The sequence below is a fragment of the Camelina sativa genome, chromosome 15, assembly GCF_000633955.1.
Source record: "Camelina sativa cultivar DH55 chromosome 15, Cs, whole genome shotgun sequence".
Taxonomy (NCBI): Eukaryota; Viridiplantae; Streptophyta; class Magnoliopsida; order Brassicales; family Brassicaceae; genus Camelina; species Camelina sativa.
Window position 1 is genome coordinate 21482237 of NC_025699.1, and position 20669 is coordinate 21502905.

The window sequence follows — 20669 nt, forward strand, 5'->3', positions numbered from 1 at the left end:
CATCTCGGTGGTCGGGTAAACACAGTGCTTGAATTCTCTTATTGCTTCTAGTCTATGTATGAGTTCAAGTGCAACAAGATAGTTTATCAATTACAGACCTGTATGATATAACCAACACACGTTCTTCAACATAGTAATATTGAGTACTGCTATATCGTTTCTTCAGGGGCTTTGGCTGGGAATTGTAACTGCCCTTGTTGTTCAAGTGATCTCTCTTTCCCTCATCACCATACTTACAAATTGGGATAAAGAGGTAAAACAGAAAACCTGTTATGATTTACTTTGGATTTCAAATTGCTGTGCCTGTATGCATGCATATTCATTGTTTACCCCCATACTAATACTCCCTCCGTTTCACAAAGAGTGTCATTTGAGAGAATTTTTTTTGTTTCACAAAGAGTGTCATTTTACATTCTAAGGAGTGTTTTAATGCTAATTTTTTTTTTACCCCTAAACCCAAAGCTATTTTCATTGAATTTAAATCATTAACTACTTATTAAATAGCGGTAAATATGTATAATTCTAACTTTTCTTAATTGTGTGAAATGTGTCAGAATGACACTCTTTATGAAACAGATGGAGTATTTTCTTACTAATTATTATTATTTGTTTTTAACTTGGTAGGCCAAGAAAGCATTAGCCAGGGTTAGGTCTTCAGATCAGGCAGATGGAGAAGCAGAGTGATCGTGCGTGTTTCTTCCATTACACTAGTTCCCGTTGGTAGACTTAACCTGTGCTTTTATAGTTTTATTAGCAAGCCCTAGTATAAACAAGAGATTCAAAATTGAGACTCCCAAGTGTCTTTTGAGAACGAAACCTGTTTTTTCTCTAAAATTATATAATATTTATTTGATCGGATCAAATTGATCCAGTAAGCAAATATGCTCAAGCCTAGCCCAACTAAAATTTCCCCACCAAGCTCAAATATCCCTCTTTATTAATTACATGTGTTATTATTTATTTATTATACCCAAAGGCTTCACAATATCCAATCAAACAAACAAACACAACAAAACCCAAAACGAAACAAATTCAAAGGATTCCTCCCCATACACTCACGAAAACATGAAAATGGGAATTGGTTTAGTTTCTCTTATAGTTTTTATGGCTGTGATGTCTTCGACAAGGGTCCCTGCTTAGTCAGGTAGCACAAACGTGTTGATTAGCTTGTCGCCATGTCTCAACTACCTTTAGCCGGAAACAGGAAACTCTACCTCTCCTCCGCAGCAATGATGTCGTCAGTTTGACTGTTTGGTAGCGTAGTCCAATCGTCTCCTGACTGTTTGTGTGAAGTCCTTAACGGTGGTGGCTCTCAGCTAGGTATCAGTGTTAACCAAACACAAGCTCTTGGTCCGCCAAAGGCTTTTGTAATGTCCCAAATCTAACGATATGTATTATGTTTTATTCCAGGTGGTGGTGGAGGTGGTTCAACTCTCCTGCAGAATCACCAAATTCTTCAGGTAACCGAATTAAAACAGATGTAAGGAAGAAACACCAGTCTCGAAAATGGTCTTTATGTTATCTAATGCATCCATATGGCAAATTTATGTTAGGACCAGGAAATGGATAGAAAACTGTGCCAACAGGGGAAGGAGGCGGACCATCGTCTGATGGGAGCTTTATCATGTTCTCATTTCCTCTTCTTACCTTCTTTTTTTTCCGCAGCTTCCTACATGGCTACATCGCAATATTTTGAGTAACTGATTTTTCATTTTTCCCATCCATGGTTTCTACTCAAACCGATGAAGCTACTCAGATTGTTTTCTTTATTTTTCCCTAGTTTCTAAAAATAAAACTTATTTTTGTGCTTGTGAGAAATTATTAACCTTTATATTTTTGGACCGAGTTATTCCGGTTTGGTACAGTTGATCATTTCCAGATTCATAAGAAAAAAACCGGCCTTTACTTACGTCTTCTACTCAAATCCCACAGACACACTTTTGATTGCTAGAGAGAAACCAAGATTCATGTTCAAACGACGATAATGGAATGAGACAATCATTTCTCAAGCTCGCTGGTGATCTCTCTTCTCTCACGGATTCTTCACCATTCGCAAAGCTTCTTGATTCATGCATCCGAGCCAAGTTATCAGCAACTGATGTCCGTTGTGTCCATGCTTCTATCTTCAAATCCGGTTTCTCAAACGAGGTCTTTATACAGAACCGTCTCATTGACGCGTATGCGAAATGTGGGTCACTTAACAATAGTCGCCAACTGTTCGACGAAATGCCTGAACGAAATGTTTACACTTGGAACTCTGTTGTGACGGGTTTGACCAAGTTAGGTTTTTTAGATGAAGCTGATTCTTTGTTCCGGTCAATGCCTGAACGCGACCAGTGTACTTGGAATTCCATGGTTTCGGGTTTTGCTCAGCATGATAGGTGTGAAGGTGCTTTGTTTTATTTCGGTATGATGCATAAGGAAGGGTTTGTGCTAAATGAATATACTTTTGCTAGTGGTCTTAGCGCTTGTTCAGGTCTGAATGATATGAATAAGGGTGTACAAATACATTCTTTGATTGCAAAGTCGCCTTGTTTGTCAGATGTGTATATAGGTTCTGCTCTTGTTGATATGTATTCCAAATGTGGTAACGTCAATGATGCTCAGCGGGTTTTTGATGAGATGGGTGATAGAAACGTTGTCTCTTGGAATAGTTTGATTACATGCTACGAACAAAATGGTCCTGCCCTGGAAGCTCTCAAGGTTTTCCAAGTGATGTTGGAGTCTAGGGTTGAGCCAGATGAGGTTACATTAGCAAGTGTGATTAGTGCCTGTGCAAGCTTGTCGGCGATTAAGGTTGGTCAGGAAATTCATGGCCGTGTTGTTAAAAACGATAAGTTAAGGAATGACATCATTCTAACCAATGCTTTTGTGGATATGTATGCAAAGTGCAGCAAATTAAGTGAAGCTAGGTTCATATTTGATAGCATGCCTATCAGGAATGTAATTGCAGAAACTTCCATGATCAGTGGGTACGCAATGGCTGCAAGCACTAAGGCAGCTAGACTCATGTTCACCAAAATGGCGGAGAGGAATATTGTTTCATGGAATGCGCTAATTGCTGGCTATACTCAAAATGGGGAAAACGAAGAAGCACTGAGTCTCTTTTGTCTCTTAAAGAGGGAATCAGTATCCCCGACCCACTATACTTTTGCAAATATCCTCAAGGCATGTGCAGATCTTGCAGAGTTACATGTCGGCATGCAGGCTCATGTCCATGTCTTGAAGCATGGGTTTAAGTTTCAATCTGGTGAAGAAGCTGATATATTTGTTGGCAATTCCTTGATAGATATGTATGTAAAATGTGGTTGTGTAGAAGATGGTTATCTTGTATTTAGGAAGATGATGGAAAGAGATCGTGTTTCCTGGAATGCGATGATTATTGGGTTTGCACAAAATGGTTATGGAAATGAGGCTCTTGAGTTGTTCAGAGAAATGCTTGATTCTGGAGAAAAACCAGATCACATTACCATGATTGGTGTCCTCTCTGCATGCGGACATGCTGGATTTGTTGAAGAAGGACGACATTACTTCTCTTCCATGACCAGAGATTTTGGTGTGGCTCCGCTTAGGGATCACTATACGTGCATGGTTGATTTGCTTGGTCGAGCTGGATTTCTCGAAGAAGCAAAGAGCATGGTCGAGGAGATGCCCATGCAACCAGATTCTGTTATATGGGGTTCACTGCTTGCTGCTTGTAAAGTACATAGGAACATCATGATAGGTAAATACGTTGCAGAGAAGCTTCTAGAAGTAGAAGCGTCAAATTCAGGACCATATGTTCTTCTGTCTAACATGTACGCTGAGGTCGGAAAATGGGAGGATGTGATAAGTGTACGGAAGTTGATGAGGAAAGAGGGAGTCACGAAGCAGCCAGGCTGTAGTTGGATAAAGATACTAGGACATCTTCATGTTTTCATGGTTAAAGACAAAAGGCATCCTCGAAAAAGGCAGATACACTCACTTCTTGATATTCTAATAGCAGAGATGAGACAGGAACCAGATCATGCCGAAACAGAATCACTTTCGTCTGAGGAAATGGATTGTCTTTGGGACAATGCCATGTAAGTGCTTTTTGCTGGATTTGTTTTCTTTTTGTTGTAAATCTATTCTCTTTACTTGAAAAAAACTTTAGGAAATAGAAACAGGTAGTAAGTGAGAGACGATAGAATCAATGGAAATTTCACTTTGCATAAACAACACCTTTCTTTAACATCTTTGGCTGCTGTACGAAGTAAATAATTAAACACATAAACAAACCTGTAACCCAATGTATTTCAGAGAATATATTATTGTTACCACATTTATTAAACAAGAGTGGTTTTGAAACTTCTTTGTGAACATCTACACCTCAGAATCGCATAAGAAATGAACCTGTAGAACAAGACAAAACATAGCATGATCACAACGTTTTTCCATCTATTTTCCTCTCCATACCTTTCTTCTTTTAGTAGATCCTCCTCTGTCATCAAGCATTTTCCAAATCCATACTCTAAACACTTGCTTGATTTGGAGAACTCATTAATCAGAAATCCTTCAAACGGGTACTTGAACAAGGAGATGTAGTGCATGAAAATCCAGTAATTAGGGATCTCATGGTTTGATATGAAGTAGCCAGAAAACAGAAAGAAGGAACCCATCACACCAGAAATCACTGAGTTTCCAACAATGAAATTAGGAACCAGTGCACTAAAGCACACAACCACTGAGTTTGCTGTGTAGAGGATCAACCAAATTAGGAGCAAAAAGTGCAGAAATGCCATGAAATTTGGGTTCAGTCCCACCAGCCAGTACACTGGGACTGAGAATAGAATAGCTAGGATGAGCAGAAATGGCAAGTAAACAAGTCCATTGGCGACGGCATATGAGGACACTCTGTAGCTTCCACTAGATGTTTCCTTCATCAGAATCTCTCTTTCTTGCAGAAATATAGGGAGTGCCTCTATTGTTGAAGTTAGCAGGAAGGTCAGTATGAATGCAAAGAGCCCAACTCTTTCTCGTGCACCTTTTAAATCTTCTTTGAGATTATGAAAAATTAGACCGAGGACAATCCCTGAACCTAACATCTGAACTGTCCTGCACGCGAAAAGCTCCTTGGTTCTGAGAATGTTCTTGGAGAACCTATGAGTGAGTATCATAGTTTCTTCAAGTCTTGAATTTGCAAAATCTCTGGTGAACTCCGTTGCTATGTTCATCGTTCCTACATCAGCAACCCTTGTTTGTTGAAACAGCTGTTGTAGTGTGAATTTTCCACTTCTGCTCTCCCCTTGATTATCTTCTGATCTCTTCTCTTGTAATGTTTTTTGTGATGTTAGGATATGAGCTTCTCTTCTGCTTTCCTGTAGCCGTTGCTGTTTTGTGATGGGTTCGATTGATTCAATGGCAAATTCGACGATGTTTTCATGGATAGGAGGGTGCAAACCGTTTGACCTTAAATACACTCCAAGCTGATCCACCGAGCCCTGCTTTAAGGTCGAGCCATTGGCCAACAAAAGAACAGAATTGAACTGTTTGACTATCCGAAACCCTGGTTGGTGGATACTCAAAATAATGGTCCGGCCTCGTGTTTCAGCCATGTGCTTGAGCATGTCTATGATCTGCAGAGCCGAAGTACTATCAAGACCAGAGGTCGGCTCATCAAGGATCAAAACTTTGGGGTCGTGAATAACTTCAACTCCTATGGAGACACGGCGTCTCTCTCCACCCGATATCCCTCTGACGGTATCATCGCCAACACGAGCTGTTGCAACAGCTTCAAGCCCAAGCTCATGGACCAACGACTTAACCCGTGATCTCAGCTCGTCAGCTGGGAGCTTTAAACGCAGCTTAGCACTGAACAGAAGGGTTTCCTCAACCGTAAGCAAAGGAAACAGAGTGTCCTTTTGGGTGACATAACCAGAAATTTTCTTGAAGTTGGCTCTATCCACCGGTCTCTTGTTGACCAAAACCGACCCGGTTTGAGGGATGAGTCTAGCAGCTAGAATTTCAAGCAAAGAAGACTTCCCTGCACCACTTGGGCCAACAATGGCAAGAATCTCCCATGGTTTGGCTCTGCAGGTCACTCCTTTTAGTACATGCTTGACTTTGTTGCCGGATTTATGCTCTAGCTTCCACGACTCTTCCTCTGTCTTAACAGTCTGGTCAGCTTCCGGCCGCGGTTTTTGAGTAAAGAAACCGAAAGGATTAACATTAATCTTCCGTTCAAAGATGTTATAATCAATATCTAAAGCTTCGATCTCACATCCTTCCTTCTCCATTGATGAAGAAGCTTTGCTCTCTCTCTCTTTCTCTCTTTCTCTCTTTCTTCAATGCTATAGTAGCTTAAGGAAAAGGACAAGTAATAGAACAATACCAATTATATATGATCTCTTTTGTGGTTTTTTCTACTGATGTGTATCATGATTATAATAAACTTTGATTAGTATTGGATTGGTCATAATGGTTCAAAAGACAGCTAGACTCCTGTAACTTGTAGTATTGGATTTAAGTGAAGAGAGTTGAAAATTTTAAGTCTGGTCACGGGCCATTGTTTTCTTATACCATATAAATAGAGAGAGTGGTTCACATGCCATTGTTCTTCTCTGTAACTTTTCCAAGAAATGAAGAGTCACGTGTTCCTTTGTGCCCATTATTTACTTCCATATCTGTAATCTATATACTACTTGTCAATTTGTCATGTCTTCACCAAATTTCAATTAAAAAATAAAAAAAATAACATTGTTAAAAAGTTGCCGACGTCTTCAAGAAAAGTGATTTTCAGAAATTTGTTTTGTTAATGGAATTATTACTTTCTTCCATGATTACATGTATTGACATTTGACACTAATCTAACTTTCCCCTAAGAAATGTTTCTGTAACTACAAATGAGGCGTTACGTCTTTACTGCAAGTTTCTCGGTTCAAGTTAATGGCGAGCTGGCAGGGTTTTTTGTCAGTGCACGAGGACTGAGACAGGGATGCTCCCTCTCTCCATACTTATTCGTCATTTGTATGAATGTTTTCTCCCATTTAATCAATCAAGCAGCTGTTGAGAATGGATATGGCTGTCACCCCCGCTGTCATAATCTCCTCCTTACCCACTTATGTTTTGCTGATGATCTTATGGTATTTGCTGACAGTACTCAACCATCCATTGAGGGTGTAATCCAAGTTTTTGACGAGTTTTCTAAATACTCAGTATTAAGGATTAGTCTTGAGAAGTCAACCCTCTACATGGCAGGAATTTCCCATGCAGTTCAAGAGGCACTTCAAACAAAATTTCCTTTTGAGGTTGGTACGCCTCCGGTCAGTTATCTTGGCTTGCCACTCCTCACTAAGACAATGACAAGTCAAGACTATGCTTCTTTGTTGGCAAAGATTCGACACCGAATAAATACATGGACAGGTCGGTTTTTTCCTATGGGGGACGGTTACAACTTATCAAGTCGGTTCTCATGAGTATCACACATTTTTGGTCCTCTGTTTTCAATCTACCAGGTAAATGCATGAAGGAGATCGAGAAACTATGCTCCGCTTTCTTATGGAGTGGACCTGAGCTAAAGACTCATTCTACAAAGGTAGCTTGGGTGGATATTTGCTTACCTCACTGTGAAGGGGGATTAGGATTAAGGCCATTGAAAGAGATAAACAATGTTTGTAGTCTCAAACTCATCTAGCATTTATTTTCAGCAAATTCACTATGGGGACAGTGGGTTCACACCTACCTCATCCGCAAAAGTTCTTTTTAGGAAGTGGTGAACTCGTCTTCGCAAGGTTCTTGGATGTGGAGAAAACTACTTAAGCTCAGAGACCTAACAAAAGACTTTCACCGCAAAGAAATAAACAACGGTCAATCCACTTCTTTTTGGTATGATCGCTGGTCTCCCATGGATCACTCTACGATTTGTTAGGCAGCAGAGGTTGTATTGATCTTGGTATTCTTAAGCATGCGACAGTCGAATCAGTAATGCTTACTCATAGAGCTCGAAGGCGTCGCGTGGATGTCCTAAATCAGGTGGAAGTAGTTATTGAAACGGTCAAAGCAAAGCAAAGCAAAAACCGAAGTTCTAGACTCGTGATACGTGGACTCAGCTGCGTATAGCGAAACCAGTGTGTCCATGGAGAAAGGGTGTATGGTTTTCACAGGCCACACCAACGTTTGCTTTCATAACATGGCTGGGTATGCTTAATCGCCTCTCTACCGAGGATCATATGCTGCGGTGGAATGGAAATGTTGACTCCTCCTACTCCTTCTGCAATAGAAACAAAAAATCACATCTTCTTCCAGTGTTCATATTCATTTCAGATTTAGAGTCAGCTAACCTATTGGTTCCTTGGCACCCACTCGACCGCAGACTGGGACACTCTCAAGACACTCATCTCTGACACAACTCTCGATAAGACTTCTCTGCTGTTTCTGCGTTACTCCTTCCAGGTAATGGTTCACTCCATCTGGCAGGAGCGTAACAACTGCAGACACGACGAAAATCCCCTTTCTGCCCAGCATCTTGGCAAACGGAACCATTCGCAACAAGCTTCTCCACCTTCTGAACTCAGGCCACAAAGACTACATAGATATCCTTGTAAGCTGGTTTTCTACCAGAAATTAAGTTTACTCTTTATGCATTAAACTAAAAGACTTGGCATTGTTGCACTTGTTGTAAAAAAACGGTTTTTTTGATGAATAAAATTTTACATTCATTTATAAAAAAAAAAAATTACGACAAATATCAAAAGAAAACTACTTGGTATAGCCACGAATTATTAAACGCCAAAGACGGAGCCACGTTAGAAATATTTTTGGCTAAATTGGAAAACACTAGAGCTATGACTATTCCATATCCAATATTTTTGCCACCAAGTATTCATGGCTATACTACTATATGTCGATGCCGAACCTATGATTACTTTTGCACTAGCTCATTTAGCCAGAGTGTTTATGTGGCTATAATTGGCCACATAAATATTGTTATCCTTCCTCTTATTTATAAATTTACATTTTCAGTTATTACTAATTTTTAATTTTATTTTAACATAAGTAAATAAATTAGAAGGTCATACTTGATTTCTTTTTATAAGTTTCTAATTTTATTTGGTATATGATTGGTGACTTAAGTATTCTGAGAATCACCTTTTCATTCACTTTTAGACAATAGGGTGGCGAGAATTTGTTTTTTTCTCTCTATTAATAGCTATAAAATTCTTTTTTTTACAACATAGTATAAGATTGGCTCAAACAAGTCAATACGAAAGAACATCGTTTATATAGGTAACTAAGTGCGGAACTGTGCGAACTCATCGCGCTAAATTATCCGCTTTACCATTCTGAGAGCGAGGAACGTAGACTAAGGAAAAAGAAGCAAACTCCTCTTTATCCGCCTGAATGTTCTCCAAATAAGGCGTAAAAGCTGGCCACTCGGAAGGCGAAGACACCATTTTCACTAAGTCGGAGCAGTCGGTTAGGAAGACAACAGATTGGTTATCCGCTCCAATCATACAGCGCATAGTCCAGACAAGGGCTTCAATCTCGGCATGAAGAGAGGAGAGACTACGACAAAGGTTGGCAGCTCCCATAGTAGGGGCGTCACCCTAGGGCGACGTGCAAAACCATCCTTTACCCGCATAGCGATCTGCTGCTTTCCAAGAACCATCTACAAAACAAGTATAACTCGACAAAGACCTAGGAACCCCTAATCCCCCACTTCCACCAGGAACAACCGCAATGTTAATATCTGATGGTAATACCATATCCTCTGTCTCAGCCAGAGCCCATGCTTTTGCCTCATCTTCCGCTAACCGCAAAATTGCAAGGGGGTTTGAATCAGATTACTGAAAAGTTTATCATTGCGCGCTTTCCAGATATACCACAGATTCCAGAAAAATAATTCATGTGTTGGAACATTCGTAAACCGCCAAAAGAGAAAATCCATGTTCGTGAAAACAGACTCCGAAGGGAAAACACCTAGGGCCGTCGGGAACTGCAACAAAGCCCAAACCTGTCTAGCTGGCGGACATTCGAAGAGGGGATGATTAATCGTCTCCTCCCAAAAACCACAAAGGCCACATGTGGCATCACAACTCATACCACGTTTCTGTAGATTAGATGTAACTGCCACACAACCAGAAAGCACTTGCCACATGAAATGACAAAGTTTCAGTGGACACCTAATTTTCCACACAAAGGCCTGAAGAGGTACAATGTCCGGTCCAAATACTTTTGGCTCAGCGGGAGCCGTCATATTTGAACGAATAATATGTTACCCTGATTTTACCGAATATTTACCAAACTTAGTAAAATGCCATCCCAGCAAATCCGGTTTATCCGGTTGTCGCAAAGGCAAGGCAGAAATTAAAGCAACATCTTCCGGTACAAACGTTGCTGTACGCTGAGCCATATCCCAGGAGTTAGAACTCCTGTCAATAAGATTTGTAACTCGGAGCAGAGAGTCAGAAGGCGACCCTGTGCTCAGTGCTGGTCTCGGGGTTGAGCAGGGATCCATGGGTCAGTCCATACAGAAATGGAATCACCAGATCCTACCCGTTTAATAAGTCCTTTGTTAACCAGAGAGCGAGCAGAAACTATACTCCGCCACCCATAAGACGGCGAGTAAGATTTAATTGGATCCAAAGGATCAAAATGTCGATAGTATCGGTCTTTAAAAACCCGTGCAAAAAGTGAATCCGGTACAGTGATCAAACGCAAGAGCTGCTTCGCTAGCAGAGCGGTATTATAATCATTCAAGCACTAGAATCCCAAACCCCCTGCATCTTTACTACTACACAGTTTATCCCACGCTACCCAGTGTAACCCTTGTGATTATCCAGACGAGCTCCACCAAAAATTAGAAATTGCACTAGTCAACTTCCTCGTAACCGTCTTAAGTATTCAAAAACATGACATCACAAAAGTAGGAACAGTCGTAGCAACGGACTTGATCATTATCTGGCCGGTCACCCACTTGCCCATGATTGCAACCTGTCCTGAACGAACGAAAAGATTTTCGTCTTAGCCCCACCCAGGCTTTCCGGAATACCTAAGTAAGATCCCATACCACCCAAATTTGTGATCCCTAGAACCTCTTTTAACTCTTCCCTGAAATCATTATCCACCGTATGTCCAAACTGGACCGAAGATTTTTGAAAATTGATTTGTTGGCCAGAAACTTGTTCATACTTCCTAAGGATCCTTAATACCACCTCGCATTGCTCCTTTGTGGCCCGACAGAAAAAAAGACTGTCATCCGCAAATAAGAGATGAGAGATGGCAGGAATGGCAGTCGAAACTTTGATACCAGTAAGAAGTTTCATCCATTCTGCTTTCCAAAAATGTGCAATAAGCACCTCCGTACAAAGGATAAAGAGATAAGACGACAAAGGATCTCCCTGACACAACTCCGACAAAGGATAATGGAACCATATGGTTGACCATTAATCAAGACCTTATATGTTTTATTAATGGCTATAAATGTGTTTTGTGAAAGAAAAAAAACTGCAAAACACATTTTCTTTAAAGATATCATAATTAATCATTCATGTAATATTTACTTTATTATGGGGAATTTTTTTAAAAAATCGGTTAGCAAAACACCTGAAATTTTTTTTTTAAAAGTTCTAATAAAAGAAAAGAAGACCAAAAATAGAGATTATCAATGATGATGCTTGACTCGTTGAGTAGAGAGGACGATACGGAACACCACCAACTTTGAATCCATTCCCTTTCCCTCATATGGCTTAACGTGTCCTGCAAAATTAACACACAACAAATCTTTTCAATCAAATTAGTTTTTTCTTAGGATCAAAATGGCGACAAGTGAAGAAAATAGTACGGAGGCTTCCATAATATGATACGCACCAAGCATGATCACCACCAATGGAGTTTGGCAAGGCGATAACCCTCTTGATTTCTCGCTACCTCTCTTTGTTCTTCAGCTAACCTTGGTTGTTGTCGTCACTCGTTTCTTCGTCTTTATCCTCAAACCCTTTCGCCAACCTCGTGTTATCTCTGAGATCCTTGTGAGTAACCAACCACAAATTCTCTTCTTCTATCTTTTTTTTTTTTTTGATCCGTGGTAAAGAAGTTTTCAACTCATGAACATTAAGTGAACTGACACATTCTTTATACATTGCTCTAAGTTTTTAACATTTTAAAACATATTGTTTTGATCTTAATCTTCAGGGTGGAATCGTGCTAGGGCCATCAGTGCTAGGGCGCTCCGAAAAATTCGCACACACCATCTTCCCTCAAAGAAGTGTGATGGTACTTGAAACAATGGCTAATGTTGGTTTACTTTACTTCCTTTTCCTGGTGGGTGTAGAGATGGACATCATGGTGGTTCGCAAAACAGGGAAGCGAGCCCTAACCATCGCTATTGGTGGTATGGTCTTACCATTCCTCATTGGTGCCGCCTTCTCTTTCTCTATGCACCGATCAGAAGATCACTTGGGGCAAGGCACCTACATACTCTTCCTCGGTGTTGCACTCTCCGTTACTGCATTCCCGGTACTTGCGAGGATTCTTGCTGAGCTCAAGCTNTTTTTTTTTTTTTTTTGACCCGTGGTTAAGAAGTTTCCAACTCATGAAGATTAAGTGAACTGACACATTCTTGATTTATTTCTCTAAGTTTTTAACATTTTAAAACATATTGTTTGATCTTAATCTTCAGGGTGGAATCGTGCTAGGGCCATCAGTGCTTGGGCGCTCCGAAAAATTCGCACACACCATCTTCCCTCAAAGAAGTGTGATGGTACTTGAAACAATGGCTAATGTGGGTTTACTTTACTTCCTTTTCCTGGTGGGTGTAGAGATGGACATCATGGTGGTTCGCAAGACAGGGAAGCGAGCTCTAACCATAGCTATTGGTGGTATGGTCTTACCATTCCTCATTGGTGCCGCCTTCTCTTTCTCTATGCACCGATCAGAAGATCACTTGGGGCAAGGCACCTACATACTCTTCCTCGGTGTTGCACTCTCCGTTACTGCATTCCCGGTACTTGCGAGGATTCTTGCTGAGCTCAAGCTCATCAATACCGAGATTGGACGGATATCAATGTCAGCAGCCTTGGTTAATGACATGTTTGCTTGGATTCTTCTTGCCTTGGCCATCGCCCTGGCCGAGAGTGACAAAACTTCATTTGCCTCCCTTTGGGTCATGATCTCTAGTGCAGTTTTCATCGCCGTTTGTGTCTTTATTGTCAGGCCAGGCATCACTTGGATCATACGTAAAACCCCTGAAGGAGAGAACTACAGTGAGTTCTATATATGCCTCATCTTGACAGGAGTTATGATATCTGGCTTTATTACCGATGCAATTGGAACACATTCAGTCTTTGGGGCCTTTGTCTTTGGTCTTGTTATTCCCAATGGGCCTCTTGGTCTCACACTCATTGAGAAGCTTGAAGATTTTGTCTCTGGCCTTCTTCTACCTCTTTTCTTTGCTATAAGTGGTCTCAAGACTAACGTAGCTGCCATCCAAGGTCCTGCCACTTGGGCCACTCTTTTCTTTGTTATATTCCTCGCTTGTGCTGGAAAAGTCATCGGTACCGTTATTGTCGCATTTTTCCATGGCATGCCAGTTCGTGAAGGAATCACTCTTGGCCTGCTCTTGAACACCAAAGGTCTTGTCGAAATGATTGTGCTCAATGTTGGAAAAGACCAAAAGGTTTTAGATGATGAGACCTTTGCTACCATGGTTCTTGTGGCCTTGGTTATGACTGGAGTCATCACCCCTATTGTTACGGTCCTTTATAGGCCAGTGAAGAAATCTGTTTCGTACAAGAGACGAACAATACAACAGACGAAGCCAGACAGCGAGCTTCGAGTCTTGGTTTGCGTTCACACGCCGCGTAATGTTCCTACTATTATCAACCTTCTTGAAGCTTCACATCCTACAAAGAGATCTCCCATATGCATTTACGTTCTCCACCTTGTTGAGCTCACGGGACGAGCATCCGCAATGCTAATTGTCCACAACACTCGTAAGTCAGGACGACCAGCGCTTAACAGAACTCAAGCTCAATCAGATCACATCATCAACGCCTTTGAGAACTATGAACAACATGCTGCCTTTGTAGCTGTTCAACCCTTGACAGCTATTTCCCCTTACTCAACAATGCACGAAGATGTTTGTAGCTTAGCAGAGGACAAACGTGTCTCCTTCATAATCATACCATTTCACAAACAACAAACAGTTGATGGAGGAATGGAAGCAACCAACCCGGCCTACCGTTTGGTCAACCAAAACCTACTAGAAAACTCGCCTTGTTCAGTTGGAATACTCGTAGACAGAGGACTCAATGGAGCCACAAGACTAAACTCAAACACTGTGTCTCTCCAAGTTGCTGTTCTGTTTTTCGGTGGTCCGGACGACAGAGAAGCCTTGGCCTATGCCTGGAGAATGGCTCAACATCCTGGCATCTCTTTAACCGTTTTGCGGTTCATTCATGACGAAGATGAAATTGACACAGCTTCAACACGAGCGACCAATGAGACAGACCTAAAGGCACCCAAGATGAACATGGACCATAAAAAGCAAAGACAGCTTGATGATGAGTACATCAATGCATTCAGGACGTCAAATGCAGATTTTGAGTCAATTGTGTATATAGAAAAACTAGTGAGCAATGGGGAAGATACGGTTGCAGCAGTGAGATCAATGGACAGTTCTCATGATCTGTTTATTGTTGGAAGAGGAGAAGGAATGTTGTCTCCTCTCACCGCAGGTTTAACGGATTGGAGCGAGTGTCCTGAGCTGGGTGCCATCGGAGATTTGCTTGCCTCATCAGACTTTGCAGCTACTGTGTCGGTTCTTGTGGTTCAACAGTACTGTGGATCATGGACACAAGAAGATGATATGGATTTGCCTGAGAGTCCAGTAATTTCACATGAAACAAAGTCCACATATGTTTTAGAGAACCCACGTTAGCCAAAATATTCAGATTTTGTGTATCTATACAAACACCCTTCATTTTCTTTTTTTATGTCGTTTCTTACAAAATGTATTTTAGAAAACTATAAGTTGGTTTGGTTGACACCCCCAAATTTGGGTGTTTACCAAAAGTGATTAATTTTCACATTAATTTTGTTTTAGATCTTTCCATGTATTGTATGTCCAAGTGACATTCAAACCACATTGTTATATGAAAATAGTTTAAGAATGCATGGGTAATTAACTCACACCCTTGACTTGAATTGTGTCATGAGTGGAATATTTTGTAAAGTACGTATTTTATTGAAAAACACAAGAAACTCATCTAAACTTCTAACAAGTCAAGGGTGTGAGTTAATTACCCATGCATTCTTAAACTATTTTCATATAACAACAACCAGATGAACTCGAGATTTGATTTCTTATATGAGAATATATTATCTGTTGTGACCATCTTCATAAATAATATAAGGACGTTAGTGTTACAAAATTCGTTTTTGGTGATAGAAGTAATATGGTTTCTTAGGGTATGTGCAGCGGTGTGGGACAAATTTTGGTTCTTCAAATATATTAATCTTATTTTCAGAGTTTCTTAAGTTTGGTATGAGCATTGGTGTCCTTCACAGGTGGTCTCGTAGAAAAAATAATAGTATTTTAAATTAAAAAAATAATTATAAACACTAAACACAAACAAATTAATAGGGAAATCAATACACTCTAACAATAAATACAGAACAAAACGAATCAAGATTGCTCCACAAGCAGAAGCATAAACACTAAACACAAACAAATCAATAGGGAAATGATCACTAATTAATCATCAATGAGAGTTTTGAACCTTTATGAGTTTACTTAGCCCAAAGTCTCCAACTTTCAAGTGGTCTGCAATGGAATTAACCAGAAGAACGTTCCTGAAATACAAAATACAAGAAGCAGTTTTTACAAACAGCAAATTTGAAGTAAGAAACTGAGGAGCTATGACGCAATTTTGATTACCTTGGTTTAAGATCTCGGTGAATGATAACATTTGGCTCATTGTGAAGATACGTCATTCCTCTGTAACAACAATTTTTAGAAACCACAACTATGTTGAACAAACTTTCACATGATATCTCGAATGTTAAAACTTCAAGTACCTCGCGATATCCAACGCAAAGTTGACAGCAGTTGCTGGAGTAAGACCGCCCTTTTCCTTGAGGTATTGATGAAGATTTCCCTGTGAAAATTAGATGGATCATTTAGTTAGCCAAGAAAAGAATTTGCAGAGATAAAAGACAGTTGATACTTGATAGCGAGAACCTACCCCGCGCAAGTATTCAGTGATTAACATAAGAGGCTTTCTCTCGGTTACAGCTCCTAAGAATTGCACTATGTTAGGATGACTGTTAGGGGTGGATCCAACCCCAACAAAAGGGCCCGGCCCAGGAAAAAGCTCAAAATATCCCTTTCAAGAGAAGAGGGTATTATGGTATTTTTCCTAGACGAACCGACACGATTCCCTATAAATACGGGCGTACGGCCTGTAGAAAGGGGGATCGGAGAAAAAGCAGGAGAATTCGTGCAGCAAGTACAAAAAGCTTAGCTCGTCCAAGCAAAAGTCAACGGTTCCAAACTCATAGCTTGGAGAATCGACGAGATATCAGCTCGTCTATTATCCTCGTCTACTTTTGTAACCCGTTCAAGTCGCGTTGTAGCCCGTCTTTTGTGTTCCGACACCAATATAATAAAAGAGAACTTCGACCCTCTTTGACCGAACTAAACATATTAATTGTGACCAAAAGGGACATCAACAATTTGGCGCGCCAGGTAGGGGGAGCCAAGTCAAAGTTTTCTGAAAAATTGAAGAACGGACCTACACCGACTGGATAGGATGACAATAATTGACAAGGAAAGAAGCAAAGAAGCAAGCTCGTCGGGGGGAACAATCACCCCGGCGACGGATCAAGCGGAGCAGATAGTCCTTCCCACGCCAGACGCTCCAAGAAAAGTTGTGACGGTAGAAAGCCCAGAAACGTTCATCATAGCTACAAATTTGACGACCCCAGCGACCGCAGAGGCACCACAGGCGCCGACACAACTCTCTCTGCTCAACAACCAGCCCGTCTCTAGCATAGACGAGCTTTTTCGAGGAATCTTAACGCGCCTCGACCAGCAGGAAGAGCGAACAAACAACCGTTTGGATGCGCTCACTGCGGCGCAGCTCAATTCGCAAGATGAAATCAATCATCTCCACAACGCTCGGCTCACCCCAAGGAACTTCACCTCAGCAAGGACAACGCCAGGGCCGTATGTGCAGACCGGCGGATTAGAGCGTAATCCCGTCCAGCGCCTTGCCGAGCAGGGTACCGAAGTGGCAGATCGAACGAAGGATGCCGAGCTAATAGCAATGAAACAACAAATGAAAGAAATGGCCGCAATGATCCAGAAAGCGACGGATAAGGCACCCGAAGTCGGACTCATGCTCGAGGCAACACAGCGAACTCCATTCTCTCGACGACTCGCTACAACAGCGGTCAAACGAGCGGTCAAGCCAAGGTTGGGCCATTACGATGGAACGGTCGACCCACGAGACTTCTTGCTCACCTTCGGCGTGGCCCTCGGCCCATTGCAGTTCAGCCCGGCAGAATACGACGCAGGAGCTTGTCAAGTTTTCGCCGAACATTTGACGGGAACCGCCTTGAGTTGGTTCTCGAGGCTACCACCAGGATCAATCGACAGCATCAGGGAGCTGATAACTGAGTTTCTGAAGCAGTTCTCTGTTTTAATTGAGGACAAGAATTCCCACGCCGACTTATATGCCTTAACTCAGCACAAGGGGGAATCGCTTCGGTCCTTTATTGGACGATTCAAGGAGATTTATGTCAACATCTCAATCCCCGATGCGGCCGCAATCGTTGCGCTCCGAAACGCACTATGGTATGAATCTCGATTCAAGGAGGAATTATCTTTGACACATGTCGAGACCGTGGCCGAGGCATTACTCCGAGCTGCAAAGCACATTGGGCTCGAAGAAGAGAAAGCTATCAACGCCAAGAAGTATTCCTCGGAGGCAAGTGCAATAACCAGACAGCCTATAGCCGCAGCTCCAAAAGTCGATTATGTCGAGCCACGGCAGCACTTCACCAAGAACCAAGATCGAACTCGCCGAACCTTTGCGATCGGCGAAAATAAGTATATCCGGAAAGAAGGAGCTGAAAATAGCGCAACCTCGTATTGCGACTACCATCAGAGTAATACCCACTCGACAGACGAATGTCATTACCTCCAGAGGATTCTGATGGAACGATACAAGAAAGGCGCAATAGTCGTCGAGCCGGACAGAAGCAAGACAGTCCGACCTGGACGAAATGATGCCAAGCGCGCTGAAAATATCGCTCGAAAGTTCGTCAAAGATTCAAAGATATTAGCCGACCAAAGTGAAGACGAGATGGAAATTCCAAACCTACTAGCTGAACGACGAGAAGACAGCGGTCACGAAAAACGACCGCATACAGACCGCAAGCCTGATCAACGTCCCCCGACTATAAGACGAATCAACATGATAATGGGTGGACTAGCCGGATGCAACGATTCGGTCAGAGCAATCAGAGATTATACTAAGAAAGCCGAAATGACGAAGTCTTGGCCGTCGCGGTTCGAGGCTGAAAGTATGCCAATCACCTTTGACGGAAAAGACCTGGAAGGTTTGGATTTACCGCACAACGACCCGTTGGTCGTCGAGCTCTTGATCGGTGAAAGCGAGGTGACGAGAATATTGATCGACACTGGAAGCTCGGTCAACGTCATCTTCAGAGACGTCTTGGCAAAAATGGAAATCGGCGAGCGGGACATTATGCCAGAGTGTCACTCTTTGACGGGTTTCGACGGGGATCACCTTATGTCCGTCGGCACAATTACTTTGCCGATCTTCGTTGCGGGGATAGCCAGGTATTTCCGTTTCGCGGTTATCGACAAGCCGACAATCTACAACGTCATCCTCGGCACCCCGTGGATCCACAAGATGAAAGCCGTCCCATCAACGTACCATCAGTGCGTTAAATTCCCAACTTCAAAAGGGGTGTACACGTTGCGCGGCAACCAGCAAACCGCACGAGCCTGTTTTCTGATCGAGCATAAGCTTCGCACCGGAAAGAAATTATAGCAATCAAAGCAGCGAGTCGGCGACAACAGTACGTCGCCGACAGACGGAAAGCCGACTGCCGTCCAACAAGGCGTTGCCGCGGTCGAGGAGGTGAGCTTAGACGAGAACGACAAGAAACGATGCGTGAATATCGGCACAGAAATAACGTCCGCCATGCGAGACGAGTTAATACTTTTCCTCAAAACCAACATCTCAACGTTCGCATGGAGCGTGACTGATATGAAAGGAATCGACCCAAGCGTCACGACCCACGAGCTCAATGCCGACCCAACGCATAAGCCGGTCAAACAGAAACGGCGCAAGTTAGGCCCTGAACGGTCGCAAGCAGTAAACGATGAAGTTGACAAACTCCTCGGTGCCGGGTCAATCGTGGAAGTAAAATATCCAGAGTGGCTAGCCAATCCGGTAGTCGTCAAAAAGAAGAATGGAAAGTGGCGGATTTGCGTTGATTCTACCGATCTTAACAAGGCTTGCCCAAAGGATAGCTTCCCATTGCCAAGAATCGATCAGCTCGTCGAAGCAACTGCGGGCAACGAGCTGTTAACCTTTATGGACGCATTCTCCGGTTACAACCAGATTCTGATGCACAAGGACGACCAGGAAAAAACATCATTCATCACGGATAGAGGGACATACTGCTACAAGGTCATGCCTTTTGGTCTGAAAAACGCGGGAGCGACGTATCAACGGCTAGTCAACAAGATGTTTGCCGAGCAGCTCGGCCGGACTATGGAGGTCTATATTGACGATATGCTCGTCAAATCACAGCACGCCAAGGATCATATTACTCACCTGCGACAATGCTTCGACACCCTCAACAAGTATGGGATGAAGCTAAACCCGGCCAAATGCACATTTGCAGTGAAATCCGGCGAATTCCTTGGGTACCTGGTAACCAGACGAGGCATCGAGGCGAACCCGAAGCAAATTAAGGCGATCATCGATCTACCACAACCAAAGAACGCCAGAGAAGTACAGCGATTAACTGGACGAATCGCTGCTCTAAACCGTTTTATATCCAGATCGACCGACAAGTGTCTACCATTTTACCAGCTTCTCAAAACAAAGGGCAAGTTCGAGTGGACCGACGCCTGTCACAGCGCGTTCAACGAGCTAAAAAATTATTTATCGACCCCACCAATCTTAGCAAAGCCGGAGCTCGGCGAAATCTTATTTCTCTATATCGCGGTCTCGGAGTCGGCCGTCAGTGGTGTACTCGTTAAAGACGACCGAGGAGAGCAACGACCCATCTTTTATATAAGCAAATCACTTGACGACGCGGAAACTCGCTACCCAACAGTTGAAAAGGTCGCCCTGGCAGTAGTCACGTCGGCAAGAAAGCTCCAGTCACATACTGTCGCTGTCCTGTCCAACTAACATTTACGATCTATATTGCACAGCCCGAACCAATCGGGTCGACTAACAAAGTGGGCAATTGAACTTAGTGAGTACGACATCGAGTATCGAACTCGGCCGGCTGCAAAGTCCCAAGTACTCGCCGATTTCTTGATTGAGCTGCCGTTTGGGGAGGCCGAATCAACACCTGTCGACCCGTCAGATGACCGATGGACCTTGCATCTGGACGGAGCGTCCTCTCATCTTGGATCGGGCATAGGGATTCGACTA

General features: G+C 42.5%; 4 protein-coding genes and 2 pseudogenes across 4 annotated transcripts in view; 4 read left to right on the plus strand and 2 right to left on the minus strand.

Annotated features, from left to right (window-relative positions):
* LOC104748658 (protein DETOXIFICATION 17-like) overlaps positions 1–863 on the plus strand; it is a 2949-nt gene extending 2086 nt beyond the window's left edge. Inside the window, exons 7-8 of the mRNA XM_019237371.1 lie at positions 163–253; positions 625–863. Coding sequence (XP_019092916.1) covers positions 163–253; positions 625–684 — 151 coding nt within the window. The 3' untranslated portion in view covers positions 685–863. The remainder of the gene's footprint in view (positions 1–162; positions 254–624) is intronic.
* LOC104747276 lies at positions 932–1720 on the plus strand (annotated as a pseudogene).
* On the plus strand, positions 1976–4329 carry LOC104747275 (pentatricopeptide repeat-containing protein At2g13600-like). Its single transcript, XM_010468886.2, has one exon. It carries the CDS (start codon positions 1990–1992, stop codon positions 4066–4068), a length of 2079 nt encoding a protein of 692 aa, XP_010467188.1. The 5' UTR covers positions 1976–1989; the 3' UTR covers positions 4069–4329.
* On the minus strand, positions 4176–6371 carry LOC104747274 (ABC transporter G family member 5-like). The gene has a single exon (XM_010468885.2). The coding sequence runs from the start codon at positions 6255–6257 to the stop codon at positions 4308–4310; it is 1950 nt and encodes a 649-aa protein (XP_010467187.1). The 5' UTR covers positions 6258–6371; the 3' UTR covers positions 4176–4307.
* LOC104748659 (cation/H(+) antiporter 15-like) lies at positions 11778–14953 on the plus strand. The gene is given in 2 exon segments (XM_010470266.1): positions 11778–11990; positions 12641–14953. Coding segments are annotated over 2 exon segments (2472 nt in total). The 3' UTR covers positions 14900–14953.
* Positions 15723–20669, minus strand: part of LOC104747277 — an 11423-nt pseudogene continuing 6476 nt past the window's right edge.

Excerpts from the sequence above, each read along its gene's own strand:
- LOC104747275 (XM_010468886.2), top strand. The coding sequence starts at position 1,990 with ATGAGACAATCATTTCTCAAGCTCGCTGGTGATCTCTCTTCTCTCACG.
- LOC104747274 (XM_010468885.2), bottom strand. The coding sequence starts at position 6,257 with ATGGAGAAGGAAGGATGTGAGATCGAAGCTTTAGATATTGATTATAAC.